Raw genomic sequence first — 24,291 nt, 5'->3', positions numbered from 1 at the left:
CCCCCCCAAAAAAAACCCCCAAAGCAGCAGATTTAAGGCAGGGGCCGATTTTGGGGGGTCCCAGGTACTGCTTGGGGGGGGGGGCTGAAAAAACCCCCAAAATCTTTTAGGGGGAGGCTCAAAACCCCCAAAATCTTTTAGGGGGAGGTTCAAAAACCCCCAAAATCTCCGTGTGTGTGTGTGTGTGTGGGGGTGAAACTCTGGGGGGTGTAAAACCAAAAAATCTCTTTAAAAACCCCCAAAAGGGGCGAGAAAGGACCAAAAAAACCCCCAAAAAGTTACAAAAATCCCCCCCCGGGGCCCCTTTTGTGTCCCGGATTTGGGGTTTTTTTGGGGGTGTTTTTGGGGCGGTTTTGGGGGTGGTTTTGGGGGGGTTTTAGGGGTGTTTTTGAGGTGTTTTTGGGGTGTTTTTGGGGTTTTTGGGCTGGTTTTGGGGGTGGTTTTGGGTGTTTTTTTGGGGGGGTTTTTTGGGGTGTTTTGGGGTCCCCCCTAGAAGATCCTCTTCCTCTTGAGGTGGGAGTCGGCGTAGGGGGTGTTTTGGGGGTGTTTTTGGGGCTGTTTTTGGGGTATTTTTGGGTTGTTTTTGGGGTTTTTGGGGCTGTTTTTGGGGGGATTTTTTGGGGGGGGTTTTTTGGGGTGTTTTTGGGGTCCCCCCTAGAAGATCCTCTTCCTCTTGAGGTGGGAGTCGGCGTAGTGCCCCCCCAGCCCCTGGGAGTGCTGCCCCACGTAACAGCCCTCGGGGCTCGGCTCCGGCGACGGCAGGAGGTGGGAGAAGGGTCTGTTTGTGCCCCCCCGGGGCTGCCTGGGGGGATTAATGAGGAGAGCAGTTAATTAGGGGGTAAAAATTAATAAAGGTGAGAAAGTTAATGGCTGGAATTAAAATAAAGCGAATAAAAATTAATTAAAGTTGATAAAATTAAAATTAACGGGATTTCGCCCCTTAAAAATTTTGTTACTGAAATTAATAAAAGAAATAAAAATTAAGGGTTGGAATTAAAATTAAAAAATTAATAAAAAAATAATTGAAAATGATAAAGTTAAAATTAACGAAATTTTGTTATTAAAAAATTTTTGTTATTAAAATTTTGTATATTAAAATTTTGTTACTAAAATTAATAAAGGAAATAAAGTTAACTGTTAAAATTAAAATAAGAAAGTAAATAAAAAATAATCAAAATTGATAAAATTAAAATTAATTAAATTTTGCCTGTTAAAATTCTGTTACTAGAATTAATTAAAGAAATAAAATTAACGGTTGGAATTAAAAATAAAAAGTTAATAAAAAATTAATGGAGATGGATAAAATTGAAATGAATGAAATTTTGTTATTGAAATTTTGGTTGTTGTTAAAATTTTGTATGCTTAAAACTCGACATTAAAATTTTGAGATTCAAATTTTGTTGTTAAAGTTGTTATTAAATTTCCATTATAATTTTGTTATTAAAAGCTCATTGAAATTTTGCTGTTCAAGTTCTGTTATTGAAGTTTTTTTATAAAAATGTTCAGTACCTTGGGGTGGGGGGTGGAGGGTCCCAGGGGCAGGACGGGCTCCGGGGAACTCGGGGGGATCCCGATGGGCTGGGGGGGAAAATGGGAGAAGTGAGGGGAAAATGGGAATAAATGGGAAAAGTGAGGGAAAAATGGGGATAAATGAGGGGAAAATGGGGATAAATGAGGGAAAAATTGGATAAATGAGGGGAAAATGAGGGGAAAATGAGGGAAAAATGGGAAAAGTGAGGGGGAAAATGGGAGAAATGAGGGAAAAATGGGATAAATGAGGGGAAAAGGGGAAAAATGAGGGGGAAATGGGATAAGTGAGGGGAAAATGAGGGAAAAATGGGATAAATGAGGGGAAAAATGGGATAAATGAGGGGAAAATGGGGATGAGGGGAAAAGGGAGATAAATGAGGGGGAAAATGGGAGAAATGAGGGAAAAAGGGGGATAAATGAGGGAAAAGGGGGATAAACGGAAGAAAAAATGGGATAAATGAAAGAAAAGGGGATAAATGGAATTAAAAATGGGATAAATGAGGGCAAAGGGGATAAATGAGGGCAAAGGGGTTGGGGTCCCCCAACTGGGTCTCACCTTGCTGAGGTGGCTCTGCTTGAGCCCGGCCTGGATCCCGCTGGAGAAGCAGGAACTGGGGGAGCCCGAGAAAAAGGGGGGCAGGGGGGGCCCCAAAACCCCCCTGTCAAAGCCAGGGGAGGGGGACGAGACCTGCAGGGGGAGCAGAGCCCAAAAATCAGGAGAAGCCCCAAAAGCCCCCCGGAAATCAACCCAAAAAGGGAGAAAATCCTGAAATACCCCCTGAAATCCCCCCCAAAAAGGGGGAAAATCCCTGAAATCCCCCCTGAAATCAACCCAAAAATCAGGAGGAGCCCCAAAATCCCCCCTGAAATCAACCCCAAGAAGGGGGAAAATCCCTGAAACCTCCCCTGAAATCCCCCCAAAAAGAGGGAAAATCCAAAAATCCCCCCTGAAATCAACCCAAAAAAGGGGAAAACCCCTGAAATCCCCCCCAGAAATAGGGAGAGACCCTTAAAATCCCCCCCAAAAATAAGGGGGAGCCTCAAAATTCTCCCCAAAAATGGAAGAGACCCCAAAATCCCCCCTAAAAAATAAGGGGGAACCCCAAAATCCCCCCCAGAAACAGGGAGAGACCCTTAAAATTCCCCCCAAAAATAAGATGGACCCCCAAAAATTCCCCCCAGAAACAGGGAGAGACCCTTAAAATCTCCCCTAAAAATAAGGGGGAGCCCCAAATTTCCCCAAATCCCCCCAAAAGGGTGTTTTTACCTTGCTCCTGCCGGGCCCGAAGCCCCCCAGGATGGGCCCGGAGGGGTCTCGGGCTTGGGGGAAAATCCTGGAGCCCAAATCCTGCTGGGAAAACCAGGGGGAAGGGAGGGGTTAAAGGGTGGAATTCCCAAATTCCCAGGGAAAAATGGGGGGGTTGAGGGGGTGTCCCACGTCTGAACCCCCCCCAAAAATCCCTGGATTTCACCCCAAAATCCCACCCAGCAGCTGGAATTCCAAGGTCCCAGGAAAAGCAGGGAGTTCTGGGAGTCTCCCAAGCCCAGACCCCCCAAAATCCCCGGATTTCACCCCAAAATCCCTGGATTTCACCCCAAAATCCCCGGATTTCACCCCAAAATCCCCGAATTTCACCCCAAAATCCCCGGATCTCACCCCGAATTCCCGACCCACCGTCTGGAAGTCGAACCCGAAGGCGTCTCCGGAGGGGGGGGGGCAGCAGGGGGGGGTCACTGGGGGGGCCCCGGGGGGGGGGCTGAGGGACCCCCCAGGGCTCCGGGTTTGCCCTGGAACCCTTTGGAAGCGGCTCCTGGAAAAGGCAGGAAGGGCTGGGAAGGGTTGGGAAGGGGGGGAAGGATCCCAAAAAAGGCCCTTTCCCAGTTTCTCCCTCATGTGGGATGGGCAGGAGGGTTGGGAAGGGTTGGGAAGGGTTGGGAAGGGAAGGAAGGGTTGGGAAGGGAAGGAAGGGTTGGGAAGGGAAGGAAGGGTTGGGAAGGGAAAGAATGATCCCAAAAAAGGCCCTTTCCCGGTTTCCTCACCTGGGCCGGGCAGGAGGGTTGGGAAGGACTGGGAAGGGTCAGGAAGGGTTGGGAAGGGTTGGGAAAGGTTGGGAAGGGTTGGGAAGGGTTGGGAAGGGGGGGAATGATCCCAAAAAAGGCCCTTTCCCGGTTTCCTCACCCGGGCCGGGCAGGAGGCTCCGCAGGTTCAGGAAGGGGTTCAGGGGCAGCTGGAACTCCTTGGGGGGCTCCCCCAGCAGCGACACCTGGGGGGGCACCGAGGGGGTTTGGGGGGTCCCAAAGAGGGTTTGGGGGATCCCAAAAGGGTCTGGGGGGTCCTGGAGGGGTCTAAAGGGGGTTTGGGGGGGTCCCTGAGGGGGTTTGGGGGGGTCCTGGAGTTGGGAGTCCCATCCCAATGTTTCCATCCCAGATTTCAGGGTCCCCATCCCAGATTTGGGAGTGTTCCCATCCCATATTTTGGGGTGTTCCCATCCTACATTCCCAGCTGTCCCCATCCCAGATTTTGGGGTGTCCCCATCCCACATTCCCAGCTGTCCCCATCCCATATTCCCAGAGTGTTCCCATCCCCTCTCCCAGGGTGTTCCCATCTCCTATTCCCAGCTCTCCCCATCCCACATTCCCAGCTGTCCCCATCCCACATTCCCAGCTCTCCCCATCCCACATTCCCAGCTCTCCCCACCCCACATTCCCAGTTATCCCCATCCCCTATTCCCAGCTCTCCCCACCCCACATTCCCAGTTGTTCCCATCCCACATTCCCAGCTCTCCCCACCCCACATTCCCAGTTATCCCCACCCCACATTCCCAGCTGTCCCCATCCCCTATTCCCAGCCGTCCCCATCCCATATTTTGGGGTGTTCCCATCCCACATTCCCACCCCACATTCCCAGCCGTCCCCCCCGTATCCCGGGGCTCTCCTCACCTCTCCCTTGGATTTGGGAATGGCTGCTCCGTGGCCCAGCCCGGGGGGGGCTCCCAGGGGGGTCCCGGACGATCCCGATCCCGCTCCCGCTCCCAGCCTGTCCCGCTCCGGCCCCAGCTGGGCCAGGAGCGAGGCCAGGGCCACATTCCCGGCGGGAATGCCGGCGGATTTGCCGGGTCCCTGCGCCAGGTCCCCGGGCAGGGGCCCTCCTGGAGGCACAGGGAGGAGGCTTTCCTTGGAAAAGGCTTTTCCTTGGGAAAAGGGGCTGCAGTTCCCGCCTGGAGCCAATCCCAGGGGTGAAAGGAGGGGGGAATTCCCGGGAAAAACTGTGGGGTTTTTTGGTGGGGAAAAAGGAATTCCATCCCACCCCCAAAAATAATTGCCCCCCCCCCCCCCCAAATTCCCAAAGATTCCGAAGGAATTCCCCCCCAAAAAATTCCCTCCAAAGATTCCAAAGGAATTCCCCCCCCAAAAAAATAAAATTTCCAAAAAAATCCCAAAGATTTCAAAGGAATTTCCCCCCCCCCAAAAAATAAAATTTCCAAAGGAATTTCCCCACAAAAAATAAAATTTCCAAAAAAAATCCCAAGGATTCCAAAGGAATTTTCCCCCCCAAAAAAATTCCCTGCAAAGATTCCAAAGGAATTTCCAGAAAAAAAAAACAACCCCAAACTTTTCAGGGTTGTGGGAAGAGGGAATTCCCAAAAAAAAACCCAAAAAAGAACAGGGAATTCCACACCAAAAAAAAAGGAAGAGAGAATTCCTCAAAATGTGCCTTTTCAGGGCTGTGGGAAGAGGGAATTCCCCAAAAAAATGAAGCGGGAATTCCAAAAAAAAAAAAATGCCCTTTGGAGGGTGCAGGAATAGGGGATTTCCAAAAAAAATTAAAAGGAATTCCCCCTGAAAAAAAGAGGGAATTCCCAAAAAGAATGGAAGAGGAATTCCCCCCCAAAAAAGAGGGAATTCCCAAAAAAAAGGAAAAGGAATTCCCCCCAAAAAAAGAGGGAATTCCCAAAAAAACCCCAACCCCTTTTAGGGGTTGCGGGAAGACAGAATTCCCAAAAAAACCCTCCCCTTTTTGGAGGCTCAGGAAGAGGGAATTCCCAGGGGAAAAAGGTGGGAAAACCACCCAGAAAGTGGGGGAAAAAAAAAAAAAATCCCAGTGGGAAGAGGTTGGAGGGGGGAAAACCAGGAGAGGGATCCTGGGATCCTTTTCCCACCTGGAAAAGCCCATCCCAGACCCCCCCCCTCCAAAAAATCCCAGGGAAGGGGGAAATTCCCTGGATCCCAGGGGGAGATCCCTGGATCCCAGGGGGAATTCCCTGGCTGCCCAGGGGGAGATTCCCTGGATCCCAGGGGGAATTCCCTGGCTGCCCAGGGGGAGATCCCTGGATCCCAGGGGGAATTCCCTGGCTGCCCAGGGCCGGAATTCCAGGATCAGCCGCAGGAATCCCGGGAATTACCTGCTGGAATGTCTCCCAGGAGCTTCCCGGGGGGCTGGGCCGGGGCCAGGCCCAGGGGGAGGGAGCCCAGCGGGGACTCGCCCAGAATTCCCGGCTTCTGGAAGCACAAAAAGTGGGATAAGGGCGGGGGAAGGGCGGGAAAAGGCGGGTTATCCCATGGGAGATCCACGGTGGGAAAAGGGCTGGGGTTGGGAAAAGGGGTGGGGTGGGAAAAGGGTTTGGAAAAGGGCTGGGGTGGGAAGAGGGTTTGGGGTTTTTTTCCCTGCTGGATCCAATCCTGGAGCTGCAGGAATGGGGGGAATTCCGGAATTCCCCTGAAATTTCCCCCAAAAAAACCCCAAAACCCTTCTGGGAGAAAGGCTGGAAAAAAAAAACAGGGAAAAACCACCCAAAAGGTGGGAAAAACCCAGGTGGGAAAAGGATTGGGAAGAGGTTTGGGAACAGATTTGGGAAGAGGTTTGGGAAGAGGTTACGGAAAAGGGAGAAAAAATTTGGGAAGAGGTTTGGGAGGAGTGGGAAAAAGTTTGGGAAGAGGTTTGGGAAGAGGTTTGGAAAAAGGTTTGGGAAGAGGTTTGGGAAAAGCTTCAGGAAGATTCAACCCTCCCTTTTCTCTCTGGAAAAAAAAGCCTGGATTTGGGAATTCCCAGTGGGAATTCCCTGGGAATGGCCGTGTAGGGCAGAGGGGGGGGAATTCCCAGTGGGAATTCCCTGGTGCAGGGCAGAAGGTGGGAATTCCAGGTGGGAATTACCTGGGAATGGCTGTGCAGGGCCAGCTGGAGCAGCGCCGTGGGAAGGGCCGGGCTGGGCACCAGGGGCAGGGAAGGGGCAGCTCCCAGAATTCCTGCTGGGAAGAGACTCGAGGAAGCCCCTGGGGTCGGGAGGAAGCCCCTGGGGTCGGGAATTCCCTCCCCTAGGGTTTTTCCCCCCCCGGAATTCCCTGGAATTCCTCACCCTGCTTGCCGGGGTGCAGCAGGGCGGGCAGCAGCAGCTGCAGGGACGTGGGGTTCCCGAGGCTCTGCAGGATCTGCAGGATGCTGGGCTCGGGGAGCAGCCCCTTCCCGCGGTTCAGGGCCTGGAAAACCGGGAAAGACCCCTGGAATTGCGGCCCTGGGGGCACAGAACCAGCGGGAGCCCAGGCCCAGATCCCCCCAGGAATCCCGGGGTTCCCCAATCCCTTTGGTTCCCTGGTTCCTGTGTCTCCCTAATTCCTGTGATCCCTCAGTTCCTGGGGTTCCCAATTCCTTTGGTTCCCCAATTCCTTTGTCTCCCTAATTCCTTTGGTTCCCTCATTCCTTTGGTTCCCCAAATTCCTGGGGTTCTCCAATCCCTGCACTTCCCTCATTCCAGCTGTTCCCCCACTCCTGCAGGTCCCTCATTCCTTCCCCAATCCCTCTGGTTCCCCCAATCCCTCTGGTTCCCCCAATTCCTGTGCATCCTTAATTCCCAGCCCCCCCCAAATTCCCAGGCTCCCCCCATTCCCGTACTCCCTGAATTCCCACAATTCCCTGGGCTCCCCCATTCCCAGGAATCCCAGGAATTCCCCCCACCGTGGCCTGGGCAGCGATGAGGGCAGCCAAGGGATGGGATTCCTTTGGTCTCCCAGTTTCCCACCATCCCCTAATTCCCATATTCCCTCGATTCCCTTGATTCCCTGAGCTCCCCAATTCCCAGGAACTGCCCCCACCGTGGCCTGGGCAGCGATGAGGGCAGCCAGGGGATGGGATTGGTCTCCCAGTTCCTCACCGTCCCAATTCCCAGATTCCCTCAATCCCCACACTCCATCCCCTCCATCCCCTCGATTCCCTTGATTCCCTGAGCTCCCCAACTCCCAGGAATTCCCAGGAACTGCCCCCACCGTGGCCTGGGCAGCGATGAGGGCAGCCAGGGTGCTCCTGCCGGGGGGCCCCGGGGCACAGAAGGACACCCGGATGTGGTTCCCGGCCAGGGGGATCCCGTCCGTGGCCTCCTGGACCCGCTCGGCCCATTCCGGGGACTCCAACTCCAGGACAGCAAAGCCCTTCAGGGACCCGTCCTGGCCATAGGCCAGCTGGAAAACAGGGATTGGGAGCAGGGCAGAGGGGAGGGGGGGAAAGGGGGAAAGGGAGGGGAAAAGGGGGAGAGGGAAAATCCCCCTCCATCCCCGAACCCCTCCACGTGCCCAAATCCCACCCCCAGCTCCCTCCCCTCTTCCCAAATCCAACTCCCTGCTCCCAAACCCCCTTTTCCCAACCTCCCAAACTCCTTTCTCCCTCTTCCCTTTCCCCTTTCTCCCTCTTCCCTTTCCCCTTTCTCCCTCTTCCCTTTCCCCTTTTCCCTCTTCCCCTTTCTCCCTCTTCCCAACCTCCCAAACCCCTTTTCCTCTTTTCCCAACCCCTTGTCTTCCCACTCCCTCTTCCCCCTTTCCCACCCCATCCCCTCTCCCCATCCCCATGTTTCCCTCTCCCCATTCCCATGTTCCCCCTCTCCCCATTCCCATGTTTCCCCTCACACCTGACAGAAGGTGGGCTCCCCATCCCTGTTCCCCTCATCTGACAGAAGGTGGGCTCCCTCTCCCCATTCCCCATCCCCTTTTCCCCTCACCTGACAGAAGGTGGGCTCCCTATTCCCTCTCCCCTCTCACCTGACAGAAGGTTGGCTCCCTATCCCCTCTCCCCATCCCTGTTTCCCCCTATCCCTCTCCCTCTCCCCTTTCCCTCACCTGACAGAAGGTGGGCTCCCTATCCCCTCTCCCCATTCCCATGTTTCCCTATCCCACATTCCCCTCACCTGACAGAAGGTTGGCTCCCCATCCCCTCTCCCCATCCCCTCTCCCCATCCCTGTTTCCCCTCACCTGACAGAAGGTTGGCTCTCCATCCCCTCTCCCCATGTTTCCCTCTCCCTCTCCCCGTTCCCTCTCACCTGACAGAGGTGGGCTCCCTCTCACCTGACAGAAGGTTGGCTCCCCATCCCCTCTCCCTCTCCCCTCTCCCTCACCTGACAGAAGGTGGGCTCCCTCTCCCCCCTCACCTGACAGAAGGTGGGCTCCCTCTCCCCTCTCCCCATTCCCATGTTTCCCTATCCCCTCTCCCCTCTCCCCTCACCTGACAGAAGGTGGGCTCCCTGACGGCCCCGAAGACCCCCCTGAGCGCGTCCAGGTCGCTGAAGTTGTGGGGCAGCTTCTCTACGCAGAGGCAGCGGGAGTGGAGCAGCTCCGGGCCGGGCTGGGCCGACTCCACCCAGTGCACGAAGAGGCTGCGGGTGCCCAGGCGCCGGCCCAGCAGCGCCGACCGGGCCCGGGCCGCCGAGTCCTTCTTCATGTACTCCACAAACCCGTACCCTTTGGAGTGGCCCGTCCTCTCGCTGTACACCAGGAAACAGCGCTCCACGTTCCCGAAGGGCCGCACCAGCTCCTCGAAGCGCTGCTGCGACAGCAGCCGCGGCAGGTTGGCCACGCACAGCAGCGAGTCCGGCGGCTGCAGCTGCACCCGCAGCTCCCGATCCCGCAGCGCCCGGCCGTGGAAGCGGCGCACCGCAGAGGAGGCCTGGTCCGCCGTCAGCAGGGTCACGAAGGCTGGGAACGGGGGAAAATGGGGAAAATGGGAATAAAGGATGGCTGAGGAGGCCTGGTCGGCCGTCAGCAGGGTCACGAAGGCTGGGAACGGGAAAAAACAGGGAGAAATAGGGAATAAAGGATGGCGGAGGAGGCCTGGTCGGCCGTCAGCAGGGTCACGAAGGCTGGGAGAAATGGGGAGAAACGGGGAGAAACAGGGTAAAACAGGGAAAAACAGGGAATAAAGGATGGCTGAGGCGGCCTGGTCGGGGGTCAGCAGGGTCACGAAGGCTGGGAATGGGGGAAAAGGGATGAGGAGGGAAAGGGAAGGGGTCGCTGGGAAAAGGGGGTTTGGGAAAGGAAAGGACCCCTGGGAAAAGGGGGGCTTGGAGAAGCATCCCGGGTTGTTCCCAGTCCCAAGGGACCCCCGTCAGCTGGGGGCTGATTCCAGGGGCTGATCCTAGGGGTTGATTCCAGGGGCTGATCCCGGAGCTCCAGGGGCTGATCCCGGAATTCCAGGGGATGATGCTGGGGCAGATCCCGGAGTACCAGGGGCTGTTCCTCACCCGTTCCTTTGTACTTGTCCACGAAGCAGTACTTGAGCTCGTAGTCACTCAGTAGGTCGTGGACCTCCTGGAAAAAGGGGAAAAAATTCCCACGAATTTTGGGGAGGGGGAAAAAGGGGAATTGGGGTGGCAGGGAAAAGCTCCAGCCTCGATCCCAGCCCCATTCCCATTCCCATTCCCGCTCCCGCTCACCTGGTTGGTCACGTCGGGCGGTAACCCCCTGATCAGCACCTTCCGCCGGTTGCGGAACTGCCTCGCGCTGCGCTCCAGGCGGCTCCGCACCTCGGCGGGGGAAAGCGGCGGCAGCTCCTCCTCGGGGGCGCGCCCGGGCCCCGCCGGCGGCTCTTCGGGCGCCGCTCGGGGCTCCCGCCCGGGCCCCCGCCGGCCCTTCCTCGGGCGCCGCTCGGGGCTCCCGCCCGGGCCCCGCTCCGGGCCCGCTCCCCGGCACCGCCGCCGCCATCTTGGCCCCGCCGCCGCCGCCACCCGCCGGGCAAACCCCCCCAGCAACGCGCCTCCCCATTGGAGGAGCGCTCCGAGGGGGGGATGTGTCGGAGCGTGTGATTGGGTGAGTCTGAGGGGGGGTTGTGTCCGAGCTGGTGATTGGGTGCGGCGGGGCGAGGGGGGAAGGTTGAGGGGTGTGATTGGTTGGGTGGGTGGAGCGGGGAGGGGGGGCGCGACCTTTGACCCCGCGGAGGGACCCGAAATAGCCCCAAAACAGCCCCAAAACAGCCCCGAACAGCCCCAAAACATCTCCAAATACCCCAAAGGGGCCCTAAAATACCCCAATACCCCCCCCCGAGAACCCCCAAAATACCCCCAAAGACACTCAAAATACCCCTCAAAAAGCGACCCCAAAATACCCCCCAAATACCCCAAAGGGACCCCAAACACCCCGAAATACCCCCCAAAGAGACCCCAAAATATCACACACCGGACATACCTGGAGGGGCTTTTCCATCCTTTATTTGGGAAGGGCCCTGAACCCCCCAAAACCAGGGAGAACCCCCCAAATCCCAGGGGGGATCCCCCCAAATTCCAGGAAGTTTCCTCTCAAATCCAGGAGGTCCCAAATTCCAGGACCTCAAATTCCCTTCCCCCTGGAAATGGGATTTGGGGGGGGTCCCCATTCCCTCCTTCTCCTTTTTTTTATTTTTTCCCCTTCCTGGCCCTTCCAGGACGTTGGAAAATCCCGGTTTTCCTCCTCCCCAGGAGCTGCCCCCGAACCTTCGGCCTGGGGTGGGATCTGGGGGGTCCTGGGTGGGATTCTGGGGGGGTTTTATGGGATTTGGGGTTCTTTGGGTGGGATCTGGGGGGTCCTGGGTGGGATTTAGGGGTGTTTTTGTGGGATTTGGGGTTTTTCGGGTGGGATTTTGGGGTCCCTGGGTGGGATTTGGGGGTCCCCAGGTGGGATTTTGGGGTGGTTTTGTGGGATTTGGGGTGTCCCGGGTGGGATTTGGGGTTGTTTTTGTGGGATTTGGGGGTGTTTGGGTGGGATTTGGGGTTGTTTCTGTGGGATTTGGGGGTGTTTGGGTGGGATTTGGGGTTGTTTCTGTGGGATTTGGGGTTGTTCCTGTGGGATTTGGGGGGGTTTGGGTGGGATTTCGGGGTCTCCCGGCTCTGCCTCCGCTTTTTTCGGGGTCTGGAAGCACCCGAGGGGCTTCGTTTCCTCTTGGTGGGGAACAAATCTGGGGAGAAAAGGGCGAAAAAAGGTGAAAAGGGACAAGTTTTGGGGTGAAAGAGGACAATTCTGGGGTGAAAAGGGGCAGTTTTGGGGTGAAAAGGGGCAGTTTTGGGGCCATTCCGGAGGTGTCAGAGCGTTTACTTTGAACCAAACTCATGGAAATTCAGGAATTTTTTTGGTGTCATCAACCACCTCCAGAGGGAAAAGGGGGGTCAGTCCCACCCCAAACTCACCTGTAACCCCCCAAACTCACCTGTAACCTCCCAAACTCACCTGTAACCACCCAAACTCCCCCCAAACTCACCTGTCCCCCCCCAAGCTCACCTGTCCCCCCCCCAAATTCACCTGTCCCCCCCCCAAACTCACCTGTGTCGGGCTCCTCCCCCACCTCCTGTCTGTAGTACTCGGCGTCGTCCTCGTCCTCCGAGGGCGTGGCCACACCTGGCTCAGGTGCGCCGGGGTCCTCGACGTCGCTGTCACCCTCCTTGGCACCTGGCCTGGCACCCTCACCTGGCCTGGCACCCTCACCTGGCCCGGCCTGGCCCTGCCGCCGTCGCATCCCGGCCAGGCTGCGCTCCCTGGGGGGACACGGACAGGTGAGGGACAGGTGAGGGGGGACAGGTGAGGGACAGGTGAGGGGGGACAGGTGAAGGGAGAGGTGAGAGGGGACAGGTGAGGGGACACAGGTGAGGGGGGACAGGTGAGAGACAGGTGAGGGACAGGTGAGGGACAGGTGAAGGGAGAGGTGAGAGACAGATGAGGAGACAGGTGAGGGGGGACAGGTGAGAGGGGACAGGTGAGGGAGGACAGGTGAGAGACAGGTGAGGGGGGACAGGTGAGGGGACAGGTGAGGGACAGGTGAGAGGAGACAGGTGAAGGACAGGTGAGGGGACAGGTGAGGGGGGACAGGTGAGGGGGGACAGGTGAGGGAGGACAGGTGAGAGACAGGTGAGGGGGGACAGGTGAGGGGACAGGTGAGGGACAGGTGAGAGGAGACAGGTGAAGGACAGGTGAGGGGACAGGTGAGGGGGGACAGGTGAGGTTTGATCCCAGCCCTGCCCTCCCCTGGGGGTGTCACCTGTGACACCTGGGAGCGTCACCTTGCCCTGCCCTCCCCTGGGGGTGTCACCTGTGTCCCCCTCACCTGTTCAGGTGCCTCAGGTGCCGTTTCCTCTCCAGGTCCTGCTCCTGTTTCCGCCTCCGCTGGGCCTTGAGCTGCAGCTTCTGCTCCCGGCGCCGCTGCAGCCGCTGCAGCTCCTCCTGCGACCTGTGCACTGGGACAGGTGAGACCCCCGGGGACAGGTGAGACCCTCGGGGGACAGGTGAGACCCCCGGGGACAGGTGAGACTCCTGGGGACAGGTGAGACCCTCGGGGGACAGGTGAGACTCCTGGGGACAGGTGAGACCCCCCGGGCACAGGTGAGACCCTCAGGGGACAGGTGAGACCCTCAGGGACAGGTGAGACCTCTGGGGACAGGTGAGACCCTCAGGGACAGGTGAGACTCCCGGGGACAGGTGAGACCCCCGGGCACAGGTGAGACCCCCAGGTGTGTCACTCACCCAGCCCAACCCAGGGGTGTCCCCACACCCAGGTGTGTCCCAGGTGTCCCCCCCATGCCCAGCTGTGTCCCAGGTGTCCCCAGGTGTCCCAGGTGTGTCCCAGGTGTCCCCAGGTGTCCCCAGGTGTGTCACTCACCCAGCCCGTGGTACAGGACGCTGCCCTGGCCCAGCCCAGCTGTGTCCCAGGTGTGTCCCCAGCTGTGTCCCCAGCTGTGTCCCAGGTATCCCAGGTGTCCCCCAGGTGTGTCACTCACCCAGTCCATGGTACAGGACGCTGCCCTGGCCCAGCCCAGCTGTGTCCCAGGTGTGTCCCCAGGTGTGTCCCAGGTGTCCCCCAGGTGTGTCCCAGGTATCCCAGGTGTGTCCCCAGCTGTGTCCCAGGTATCCCAGGTGTCCCCAGGTGTGTCACTCACCCAGTCCATGGTACAGGACGCTGCCCTGGCCCAGCCCCTCCTCCACCTTCACCAACTGCAGCGTCAGGCGGGGCCCGATCTGGGGACAGGGGGGGGACAGGGGGGACGTCAGGGAGCCCTGGGGGCACCTGGCACCTGGCACTCGTGTCCCCAATGTCCCCTCGGTGTCCCCACTGTCACCTCAAGTGTCCCCAATGTCCCCAGGATATCCCAAATGTCCCCAATGTCCCCTCAGTGTCCCCAGTGTCCCCAATGTCCCCAATGTCCCCATGTCCCCAGTGTCACCTCAGTCAGCCTCACAGCGCTCTGCTGGCCCCCCTGGTTCCGTGGTGTCCCCAATGTCCCCAGGATGCCCCCAGGATGTCCCCAATGCCCCCAGGATGTCCCCAATGTCCCCAGGATGTCCCCAGTGTCCCCAGTGTCCCCACTGTCACCTCAGTCAGCCTCACAGCGCTCTGTTGGCCCCCCTGGTTCCCTGATGTCCCCAATGCCCCCCTGGTGTCCCCAATGTCCCCTCAGTGTTCCCAGTGTCCCCTCAGTGTCCCCAATGTCCCCAGTGTCACCTCAGTCAGCCTCACAGCGCTCTGCTGGCCCCCCTGGTTCTGTGGTGTCCCCAATGTCCCCAGTATCCCCAGGATGTCCCCAATGTCCCCACTGTCACCTCAGTCAGCCTCACAGCGCTCTGTTGGCCCCCCTGGTTCCCTGATGTCCCCAATGCCCCCCTGGTGTCCCCAATGTCCCCTCAGTGTCCCCAGTATCCCCAGGATGTCCCCAATGTCCCCACTGTCACCTCAGTCAGCCTCACAGCGCTCTGCTGGCCCCCCTGGTTGCCCCTCCCGGCGCAGTCCTGGGGCAGCTCCAGCACGTTGTGGGTCCCGTCCTGCTCGGCCTCGCTCTCCGACAGGGCCACCTCCCTGGGGACAGGGTCACCAGGGTCACACAGGGTCACTGGGGTCACACAGGGTCACCACAGGGTCACACAAGGTCACCACAGGGTCACCAGGGTCACCACAGTGTCCCCATGGCACCCCCATGTCCCCTCCCTGCTCGGCCTCGCTCTCCGACAGGGCCACCTCCCTGGGGACAGGGACGGGGTCACGGGGTCACACAGGGTCACCACAGGGTCACCAGGGTCACCGGGGTCACCACAGGGACACCCCCATTCCCTGTCCCCCCCATGTCCCCAAATGTCCCCCTCACCCCAGGAGCAGGTCACTGACGTCCTGGGGGTCCCCAATGTCCCCCCAAAATGTCCCCAATGTCCCCAAATGTCCCCCCTCACCCCAGGAGCAGGTCACTGATGTCCTGGGGGTCTCCAGTGTCCCCAAATGTCCCCAATGTCCCCAAATGTCCCCCCCTCACCCCAGGAGCAGGTCACCGACATCCTGGGGGTCCCCAATGTCCCCAAATGTCCCCAAAATCCCCCCTCACCCCAGGAGCAGGTCACTGACATCCTGGGGGTCCCCAGTGTCCCCAAATGTCCCCCTCACCCCAGGAGCAGGTCACTGACATCCTGGGGGTCCCCAATGTCCCCAAATGTCCCCAATGTCCCCCCTCACCCCAGGAGCAGGTCACTGACGTCCTGGGGGTCCCCAATGTCCCCCAAATGTCCCCAATGTCCCCCCTCACCCCAGGAGCAGGTCACTGACGTCCTGGGGGTCCCCAATGTCCCCAAATGTCCCCAATGTCCCCCCTCACCCCAGGAGCAGGTCACTGACATCCTGGGGGTCCCCAATGTCCCCCAAATGTCCCCAATGTCCCCCCTCACCCCAGGAGCAGGTCACTGACATCCTGGAGCCGACTGAGGTTGGGGAATTTCTCCTGGAGAAGCTTCCGGAGCCCCCGACTGACCCCCACGGGAACCACCTTCACACTGCTGGGAATGGGAGGGGGATAACGGGATTGGGATAACGGGATTGGGACAGTGGGAATGGGATAATGGGGATGGGATAACAGGAATGGGATAATGGGGATGGGAGAATGGGGATGGGATAATGGGAAAGGGATAATGGGGATGGGATAATGGGGATGGGATAACAGGAATGGGATAATGGGGATGGGGGAAGGGGGAAGGGGCTCACTAGTGCCGGAATTCCAGGAGCTGGGAATGGGATGATGGGGATGGGATAATGGGGATGGGATAATGGGAATGGGATAACAGGAATGGGATAATGGGGATGGGGGTCCGGGGGAAGGGGCTCACTAGTGCCGGAATTCCAGGAGCTGCGACTCCGAGTCGAAGGTGAGGAGCAAACAGCGACGGATGGAGTTGAGATTGACCTGGAGAGGGAACGGGATAATGGGATAATGGGATAATGGGGTAATGTGGTAATGGGAGAGGGATAATGGGAATGGGATAATGGGATAATGGGAATGGGATAATGGGAGAGGGAACGGGATAATGGGAATGGGATAATGGGAATGGGAGAGGGAATGGGATAATGGGATAATGGGAATGGGATAATGGGAATGGGACAGGGACAGCAGGGAAGGGAAGGTTTGGGAAGGTTTGGTTTGGGAAAGGAAGGGAAGGGAAGGGAAGGGAAGGGAAGGGAAGGGAAGGGAAGGGAAGGGAAGGGAAGGGAAGGGAAGGGAAGGGAAGGGAAGGAAAAGGGAATGGAGAAGGAGAATGAAAATGAAAAGAGAAAAGGAAAAGGGAAAGGAGAAGGAAAAGGGAAGAAGGAAGAGAAGGAAAAGGAAAAGAGAAGGGAAAAGGAAGAAGAGTAAAAGGAAAGAGGAGGAAAAGGGAAGGGAGAAAAAGGGAAAGAAAAAAAGGGAAAGGGAGAAAAAGGGAAAGGGAGAAAAAGGGAAGGGAGAAAAAGGGAAGGAAAAGAAGGAAAAGGGAAGGAAAGAGGAAAAAGAAAGAAGAAAAAAATGGGGAAGAGAAGGAAAAGGAAGGGGAAGAAGGAACAGGGAAGATTCCAGAGGGCCCCCCCCCCCCCCATTCCCGAATTCCCGGGCTCCCCACGGACCCTGTGGACGTTGAGGGCCGGGAACATCCCCTGGAACATCCCGGCCATGAGCTTGACGTGGATCTGGGGGAGCCCAAAGTTGCTGAGCACCAGGAGAGGGGGGTGGGAGAACTGCTGCTCGTGCATCCGGTGCCTCCGGAGAGCAGAGACCACGTCCCGGATCAGGGAGTACTGGGAAAGGGGGAAAGGGGGGAAATCACCCCAAAATACCCCCAAAATACCCTAAAATACCCTAAAAATCCCCCTAAAACCAGCCCCAAACCCCCCAGAGCTGCTCGTGCATCCGGTGCCTCCGGAGAGCAGAGAGCATGTCCCGGATCAGGGAATACTGGGAAAGGGGAAAACACCCCAAAATACCCTCAAAATCACCCTAAAATACCCCCAAAATACCCTAAAATACCCTAAAAAAACCCCCAAACCAGCCCCAAACCCCCCAAAGCTGCTCGTGCATCCGGTGCCTTTGGAGAGCAGAGACCACGTCCCGGATCAGGGAATACTGGGAAGGGGAAAAGGGGGGAAAACCACCCCCAAATACCCTAAAAAAACCCCAAAACACCTCAAAAACATCCCTAAAAAACCCCCCAGGAAACACCACAAAACTGCCCCCCAAAACCCCTCTAAAACCTCCCCAAAAACGCCCCTGAAAACCCCCAAAATCCCACCAAAACCACCCCTTAACCCCCCCCAGAAAAACCCCAAAAATGCCCCCAAAACACCCCAACCCCCCCCCAAAAAAAATTCCCCCCCAAAAAACCTCAAAACCACCCCAAAAATACCTCAAAACCCCCTAAAATCCCCCCCAGACCCCCCAACCCCCCCCCAGTCCCAGACCAGGGAATGCTGGGGGGGGGTCAGGGGTACAAAGACCCCCCAAAACCCCCCCTGAGACCCCCCAAACCCCCCCCAAACCCCCCCAGCCCCACCTGCAGCACTTTGAAGGTCAGGGTGGGACCCCCTGGGAGCCGGAAAAGCTTCTGGGGGGGGGAGAAGGGGGAGGAAAAGCTTGGGAATTTTGGGAATCTGGAGCCCCCCCCCCAATCCCTGGGACCCCCCAAAACCCCCCCGGGACCCCCCCCCAGACCCATCAGAGCGTTTACTTTGGAGCATCACGGCCCCAAAACGGCCCCAATTCAGCCCAAATCCTTTCATCATTTGAGTCTGGGGGAGGGACCATCCCCTGGGAGCCCCAAAATCAGCCAGGACACCCCAAAATCAGCCAGGACCCCCCAAAATCAGCCAGGACACCCCAAAATCAGCCAGGGCCCCCCCAAAATCAGCCAGGACCCCCCCCCCCAAAATCAGCCAGGACACCCCAAAATCAGCCAGGACCCCCCTAAAATGATCCAGGACCCCCCAGAAATGATCCAGAATCCCCCTAAAATGTTCTGGGACCCCCAAAAATGATCCAGCACCCCCCAAAAATGATCCAAGACCCCCCTAAAATGACCCAAGACAATCCAGGACCCCCCAAAATGATCCTGGACCCCCCCAAAATGACCCCAGACCCCCCAAAAATGATCCAGAATCCCCCAGGATGATCCTGGACCCCCTAAACCGGGTCAGGACCCCCTAAAATGACCCCAGACCCCCCAAATGACCCAAGCCCCCCCCAAAAATGATCCAGGACCCCCCCAAAATGACCCCAGACCCCCCCCAAAATGACCCCAGCCCCCCCCGATGTTTTGGGGTCCCCCCACTGACCAGGTTGATGCTGGTGGGGGTCTTGCTGAGCACCAGGAAATGGGAGACCCCCAAAGGCCCGGCCACGGCCACGAGGTCCCGCAGGGAATTCCCCTTCCGGACCTGGGATCCAAATTAAACACAAATAAATACAAATATATAAATATAAACCCCATAGAAAATAAAAATCCCGCAGGGAATTCCCCTTCCGGACCTGGGAAATCCAAATTAAATACAAATAAATAAAAATATATAAATATAAACCCCATTGAAAATAAAAATCAATTTAAAACAGGATTAAAAATTCGAATGGAAATGAGAGTAAAACAAAGGACGGAGTGAAAAAGGGAAATAAAAAATAGGACTGAAAATCAAAGAGGGGTAAAAAATAAAAATGGGTTTTAAAAAAAAATAAGATTAAAAATAAAAATAAAAAATAAAAAATAAAAAAAAATTTAAAAATAATAAAAATAAAAAATAAAATAAAAATAAAAAATAAAAATAAAATAAAAAATAAAAATAAAATAAAAAATGAAATAAAAATAAAATAAAAATAAGGTTAAAAATAAAAATAAGATTAAAAAGAAAAATAAGGTTAAAAAGAAAAATAAGGTTAAAAAGAAAAATAAGAAAAATTAGAAGTAAAATTTAAACAAAAATAATAAAAATAAACAAAAATAATAAATGTAATAAGAATGGTAATAATAAAAAATAAATTAAAAAAATTAGAAATATAAATAAGAATAATAAAAATAAAAAATTAACAAAATAAATAAAAGAATATAAATAAAAATCAAAAAATAAAAATACAAAAACTAAAATAGAATAAAAATAAATAAAATTAAAAATAAAAAATACAAAAAAATTAAAAAATAAAAATACAAAAATTAAACTAAAATAAAAATAAATAAAATAAAAATATAAAAATAAATAAAATAAATAAAAATACATAAAACAAATAAAAATAAATAAAATAAACAAAAACAAATAAAATAAAAATAGAGTAATGATGAAAACGCCCCCCCAAGCCCCCCGACCTGCAGCGCGCGGGCCGTGTAGGGCTCCATGACCCTCCGCAGGTCCTGCCCGAGCCCCCGCAGGCTCCTCCCGACTCTGCCCCGCGGGAACACGAACGAGTGCGGGACGGCCCCGAACTCGCGCTCCGCGCGCTCCCGCGCCACGGCGCGTTCCCGCCGCTGGTGGCGGCTCTGGGGGGGAAAGGGGGTGGAAAGGGGGGGGGTGAGACCCCAAATTTTGGGATAACCCGCCCCCCCCGGTCCCCATTTCCCCCCAAATTTCCTCGTTTTTACCCCATTTTTCCCCCCATTTCCCCCCTCCCGCCCCATTCCCCGCTACCACCGCCCCCTCCACCCCCCCTCCCCCCCCCCCCGCCGCCCCCCCGTTTCCCCCCGAATTCCCCCCGTTTTGCCCGATTTTCGCCCCATTTTTACCCAATTTCGCCCCATTTCCCCCCTTCTCCCCCTCCCCTCCATTCCCGCCGCCCCCTCCCCTCTCCCTCTCCCACCCCCCCCTCACTTCCCGCGCCCTTTCCCCCCGTTTTTGCCCCTTTTTTGCCCGTTTTTGCCCCATTTTCGCCCCCCGGACCTTCCCGGGCCGCCCCATCCCTGCCACGTGCTCGGCGCCACTTCCGGCTGGTGTCACTTCCGGGTTGTGTCACTTCCGGCCGCTTCCGGCTCCGCCACCTTCCCCCCCGCCCGCGGGTTCCGCCCCTTTTGGTTCCGCCCCCTCAAAGACCCCTCCCGAGACCCCCCAAAAGCCCCTTCTGGGACCCTCCTGGGGGTCCGCGACCCCCCCGGGGCCGCCGGCGCGAGAGTCAGTGCGAGGGGGTCGTTGTGGGGGGAGTCACAGCCTTTAATGGAGCCCCCCAAAAAAAACACTCAGAGACCCCCCAAAAAAACACTCAGAGACCCCCCAAAAAACACTCAGAGACCCCCCAAAAAACACTCAGAGACCCCAAAAACACCCCAATTGTCTCAGGGACCCCCAGATATCCCCCTTTGGGTTCTCTAGAGACCCCCCAGAGACCCCCAGAGAGGCCCCAAAATCTCCTCAGAGACCCCCAGAGATCCCCCCCCTCATTTTGGGAGGGGGGTCCCCTTTCACAAGGTGAGGCACCTGAGCACCCCCAGACTCCATTTGAGCCCCAAATTTCCCAAAAAAAACCCTCCCAAATCCCCCAAAATCGCCTCAACAACCCCCCAAATGCAGGACCCACCCCCAGTTTGGGGGTCTCCCCTCAGAAGGGGGGTCTCCCCTCAGAAGGGGGTGACCCTGCGCTGGCAGCAGCGGCAGGTGAGACACCTGAGGACCGCCAGGCTCAGGTGGAAGGCGGGGCGCAGGTCGTAGATGAGCCGGTGCAGGGTCTGCACCCCAGGTCCCCGCGGGGGTCCGCGAAGCGCAGGGCGATGATGGGCGAGTACAGCGGGTTCGTGGGGGTCCGGAACGGGGGCCGGGGGGACCCGATCACAGACACGATGGCCTGGGGGGGGGGCACGGGGGGGGGGCACGGGGGGGTCAGGACCCCCGGGATACCCCCAGAGAGCAACAGATACCCCAGAGAGCAACAAATCCCACCGGAGACCCCAAATACCCCCAGAGAGCCCCAAATCCCACCGGAGACCCCAAATACCCCCAGAGACCCCAAATATCCCCAGAGACCCCTAATACCCCCAGAGACCCCAAATACCCCCAGAGAGCAACAATATCCCCAGAGAGCCCCAAATCCCACCGGAGACCCCAAATATCCCCAGAGACCCCAAATATCCCCAGAGAGCCCCAAATACCCCCAGAGAGCCCCAAATCCCACCGGAGACCCCAAATACCCCCAGAGACCCCAAATATCCCCAGAGACCCCAAATACCCCCAGAGAGCCCCAAATTCCACCAGGGACTCCCAAATCCCACTGGAGACCCCAAATACCCCCAGGGAGCCCCAAATCCCACCGGAGATCCCCAAATCTCCTGGGAAAGGGAGAGGTCACAGGGACCCCCAGAGACCTCCCCAAATCCCACCAGAGACCCCAAATACCCCCAGAGAGCCCCAAATTCCACCAGAGACACCCAAATATCCCCAGAGACCCCAAATATCCCCAGAGACCCCAAATACCCCCAGAGAGCCCCAAATCCCACCAGGGACCTCCAAATAGCCCCAGAGACCCCAAATACCCCCAGAGAGCAACAAATATCCCCAGAGAGCCCCAAATCCCACCAGAGACACCCAAATATCCCCAGAGACCCCCAAATACCCCCAGAGAGCCCAAATATCCCCAGAGACCCCAAATACCCCCAGAGAGCCCCAAACCTGCCTGGGAAAGGAAGAGGTCAGAGGGACCCCCAGAGACCCCCAAATTCTTCAGGGATCCTCAGGGACCCCCCCCGGAACCCCCAAATCCCCTCAGAGACCCCCCCAAATCCCATCAGGGGCCCCAACTGCCACCAGGGACAGGGACAGGTCACAGAGACCCCCAGAGACCCCCCAAGACCCTCCAGGACCCCCCAAGCCCCCTGAGCTGCGCCCCCTCCCCGGGGCTCTGCCCGAAGGGATCGAACCCCCGACGGGACGGGGCAGGGAACTCCCCCCAGGACTCCCCCAAATTCCCATTAACCCCCCCAACTCGCCCCAAACCGCCCCCAATTCCCCCCCAAGCCCCCCCACTCGCCCCCCGAGCCCCCCGGACCTGCGCCACGTGCTCGGGGCTCTGCCCGGAGGGATCGAACCCCCGACGGGACGGGGGGACTCGGGACCCCAGAACTGCCCCCCACTCGCCCCAAACCGCCCCCAACTCGCCCCCGAGCCCCCCCGGACCTGCGCGACGTGCTCGGGGCTCTGGCCGAAGGTGCGGAACACGTCGCGGGACACGGGCAGATAAACCTCCCTGAAGTGCCGCAGCGTCTCCGCGTCCGCCCCCGGGAACTCGGCGCGTTCCGACTCCTCCATCACCTTCCGCTCGAACTCCGTGTGCACCGGGCCCGGCTCCACCAGCGACACGCTGCGGGACGGGGGGGACACGGGGGGGGACATGGGGGTCACGGGGATCGCGGGGATCGTGGGGACACGGGGATAACGGGGGAACACGGGGGGATAGCAGGGGATCGTGGGGGACACGGGGGGACACCCAGGGACACGCTGCGGGACGGGGGGATCGGGGATAGCGGGGGGATCGTGGGGGACACGGGGATAACGGGGGACACGGGGGGAGACATGGGGGGATAGTGGGGGACACGGGGGGACACCCAGGGACACGCTGCGGGACGGGGGGATCGGGGGATAGCGGGGGGATCGTGGGGGACACGAGGGAATAGCGGGGGGATCGTGGGATAGCGGGGGGACACCCAGGGACACGCTGCGGGACGGGGGGGATCGGGGGGGGACGTGGGGGTCACGGGGATCGCGGGGGATCGCGGGGACACGGGGGGATAGCGGGGGGATAGCGGGGGGATAGCGGGGGGACACGGGGGGACACCCAGGGACACGGGGGGATAGCGGGGGGATAGCGGGGGACACGGGGGGATACCCAGGGACACGGGGATAGCGGGGGGACACGGGGGGACACGGGGGGATCGTGGGGACACGGGGGGATGGCGGGGATCGCGGGGGGACACGGGGATCGTGGGGGGACATGGGGGGACACGGGGATAGCGGGGGGGGCACGGGGGGATCATGGGGACACGGGGGGACACCCAGGGACACGGGGGACACGGGGGATCAGGGGGACACGGGGATAGCGGGGGATCGGGGGGATCGGGGGGGGGCGCGGGTGGGTTTCGGGGCAGTTTAGGGAGTTTTGGGAAGGGTTCGGGGGGTCCCGGGGGTATTTTGGGGACGTATAGGGGGTCCCAGGGGGGATTTTGGGGTTATTTGGGGGGGGGTCTGGGAGGGATTTGGGGTGTTTCGGGGAGGTTTGGGGTGGTCTGGGGAGGGGTTAGTGGAGTTTTCAGAGCGGTTTGGGGAGTTCTGGGAGGGGTTTGAGGTGTTTTTTGGGGGGTCGGGGGGTCCCGGGGGTATTTTGGGGACGTATAGGGGGTCCCGGGGGTATTTCGGGGGGGGTCCCGGGGTATTTTGGGGTGTTTTGGGGGCGGTTTCGGGCCCCCCCGCACTCACAAGATGTTGAAGCGCAGCAGCTGCACGGCCAGGCTCTCGCACAGCCCCTCCACCGCGAACTTGGAGGCCGAGTAGATGTCGTTGAAAGCCACCCCTGGGGGGCACGGGGGGGGTCGGGGGGCGCCCCAAAATTTGGGAGGGTCGGGGGGCTTCGGGGGGGCCCGAAACCCCCAAAAATTGGGGGGCTGGGAGGGGTTGGGGGGCTCTGAAAGGGCTCGTGGGGGGGCTCGTGGGGGCCATTCCTGGGGCTGGGGGGGCTTGAAAACAACCCCTGGGGGGCACGGGGGGGGTCGGGGGGCGCCCCAAAATTTGGGAGGGTGGGGGGCTTCGGGGGGGGGCCCGAAACCCCCAAAATTTGGGGGGGGCTGGGAGGGGTTGAGGGGCTTCGGGGGGAGATTTGGGAGTCCCGGGGGTTCAGTGACCCCGGGGTTGTTTTGGGGGTCCCGGGGGTGTTTTGAGGGTCCCGGGGGGTCCCTGGGGTGGGATCTGTGGGGTCCCCTCAGCCCCTGTGAAGATTGGGGGTCTCTGGGGAGGATTGGGAGTCCGGGGCGGGGGTCAGAGGTCCCGGGGGTTTTGGGGGTCCCGGGGGTTCAGTGATGCCGGGGTTGATTTGAGGGTGCCGGGGGTGTTTTGGGGGTCCCCGGGGGTGGGGCTGGGGGGTGCCCTCACCCTGCAGCCCCATGACGCTGCTGACCACCACGATGTGGCCGCTCCGGCGCTGCTTCATCTGCGGCAGCAGCGCCTGGATGAGCCGCAGGACCCCGAACACGTTGGTGTCGAACACCCGCTGGATCTGCGGCCCCGTCGCCGCCTCCAGGGGCCCCACGAGCCCCAC

At 57.9% G+C, this 24,291-nt stretch overlaps 3 protein-coding genes across 5 annotated transcripts; all 3 read right to left on the bottom strand.

The window, feature by feature from the left end:
* Positions 1-601: 601 nt before the first annotated feature.
* LOC127465614 (ribonucleoprotein PTB-binding 1-like) lies at positions 602-10,967 on the bottom strand. The gene is given in 17 exon segments (XM_051776123.1): positions 602-782; positions 784-802; positions 1,510-1,578; positions 2,087-2,218; positions 2,798-2,878; positions 3,206-3,360; positions 3,571-3,598; positions 3,630-3,794; positions 4,471-4,679; positions 5,934-6,030; positions 6,683-6,774; positions 6,885-7,005; positions 7,789-7,980; positions 9,015-9,484; positions 10,030-10,096; positions 10,222-10,541; positions 10,961-10,967. Coding segments are annotated over 17 exon segments (2,352 nt in total). The 3' UTR covers positions 602-654.
* A 93-nt stretch (positions 10,968-11,060) lies between these two features.
* On the bottom strand, positions 11,061-20,008 carry LOC127465615 (suppressor of SWI4 1 homolog). Of its 3 annotated transcripts, XM_051776124.1 has the most exons (12): positions 19,941-20,008; positions 19,373-19,543; positions 18,357-18,458; positions 17,579-17,629; positions 16,656-16,826; positions 15,887-15,963; positions 15,452-15,559; positions 14,474-14,597; positions 13,684-13,762; positions 12,855-12,984; positions 12,077-12,288; positions 11,061-11,714 (listed from the first exon to the last, which is right to left on the bottom strand). In XM_051776124.1, the coding sequence occupies exons 1-12, from the start codon at positions 19,956-19,958 to the stop codon at positions 11,176-11,178; spliced, it is 1,782 nt and encodes a 593-aa protein (XP_051632084.1). In that variant the 5' UTR covers positions 19,959-20,008; the 3' UTR covers positions 11,061-11,175. The 3 variants fall into 3 exon arrangements, with proteins under 3 accessions (XP_051632084.1, XP_051632085.1, XP_051632086.1); XM_051776125.1 differs by lacking the exon at positions 19,373-19,543 and having other exon boundaries at positions 19,941-19,968; XM_051776126.1 differs by lacking the exons at positions 17,579-17,629; positions 18,357-18,458; positions 19,373-19,543; positions 19,941-20,008 and adding an exon at positions 17,202-17,270 and having other exon boundaries at positions 16,656-16,877.
* Positions 20,009-20,553: 545 nt separating this feature from the next.
* LOC127465617 (retinol dehydrogenase 8-like) lies at positions 20,554-24,288 on the bottom strand (the record flags this gene model as incomplete). Its single annotated transcript, XM_051776127.1, is given in 5 exon segments — positions 20,554-20,727; positions 20,730-20,835; positions 22,161-22,344; positions 23,457-23,550; positions 24,126-24,288. Coding segments are annotated over 5 exon segments (663 nt in total), but the record flags the coding sequence as incomplete, so codon positions are not given.
* Positions 24,289-24,291: the final 3 nt, after the last annotated feature.

This window comes from Manacus candei, unplaced genomic scaffold, assembly GCF_025592945.1.
Source record: "Manacus candei isolate 608988 ecotype Guabito, Panama unplaced genomic scaffold, ASM2559294v1 h1tg000446l, whole genome shotgun sequence".
Taxonomy (NCBI): Eukaryota; Metazoa; Chordata; class Aves; order Passeriformes; family Pipridae; genus Manacus; species Manacus candei.
This window is presented reverse-complemented; position numbering and strand designations above follow the sequence as displayed.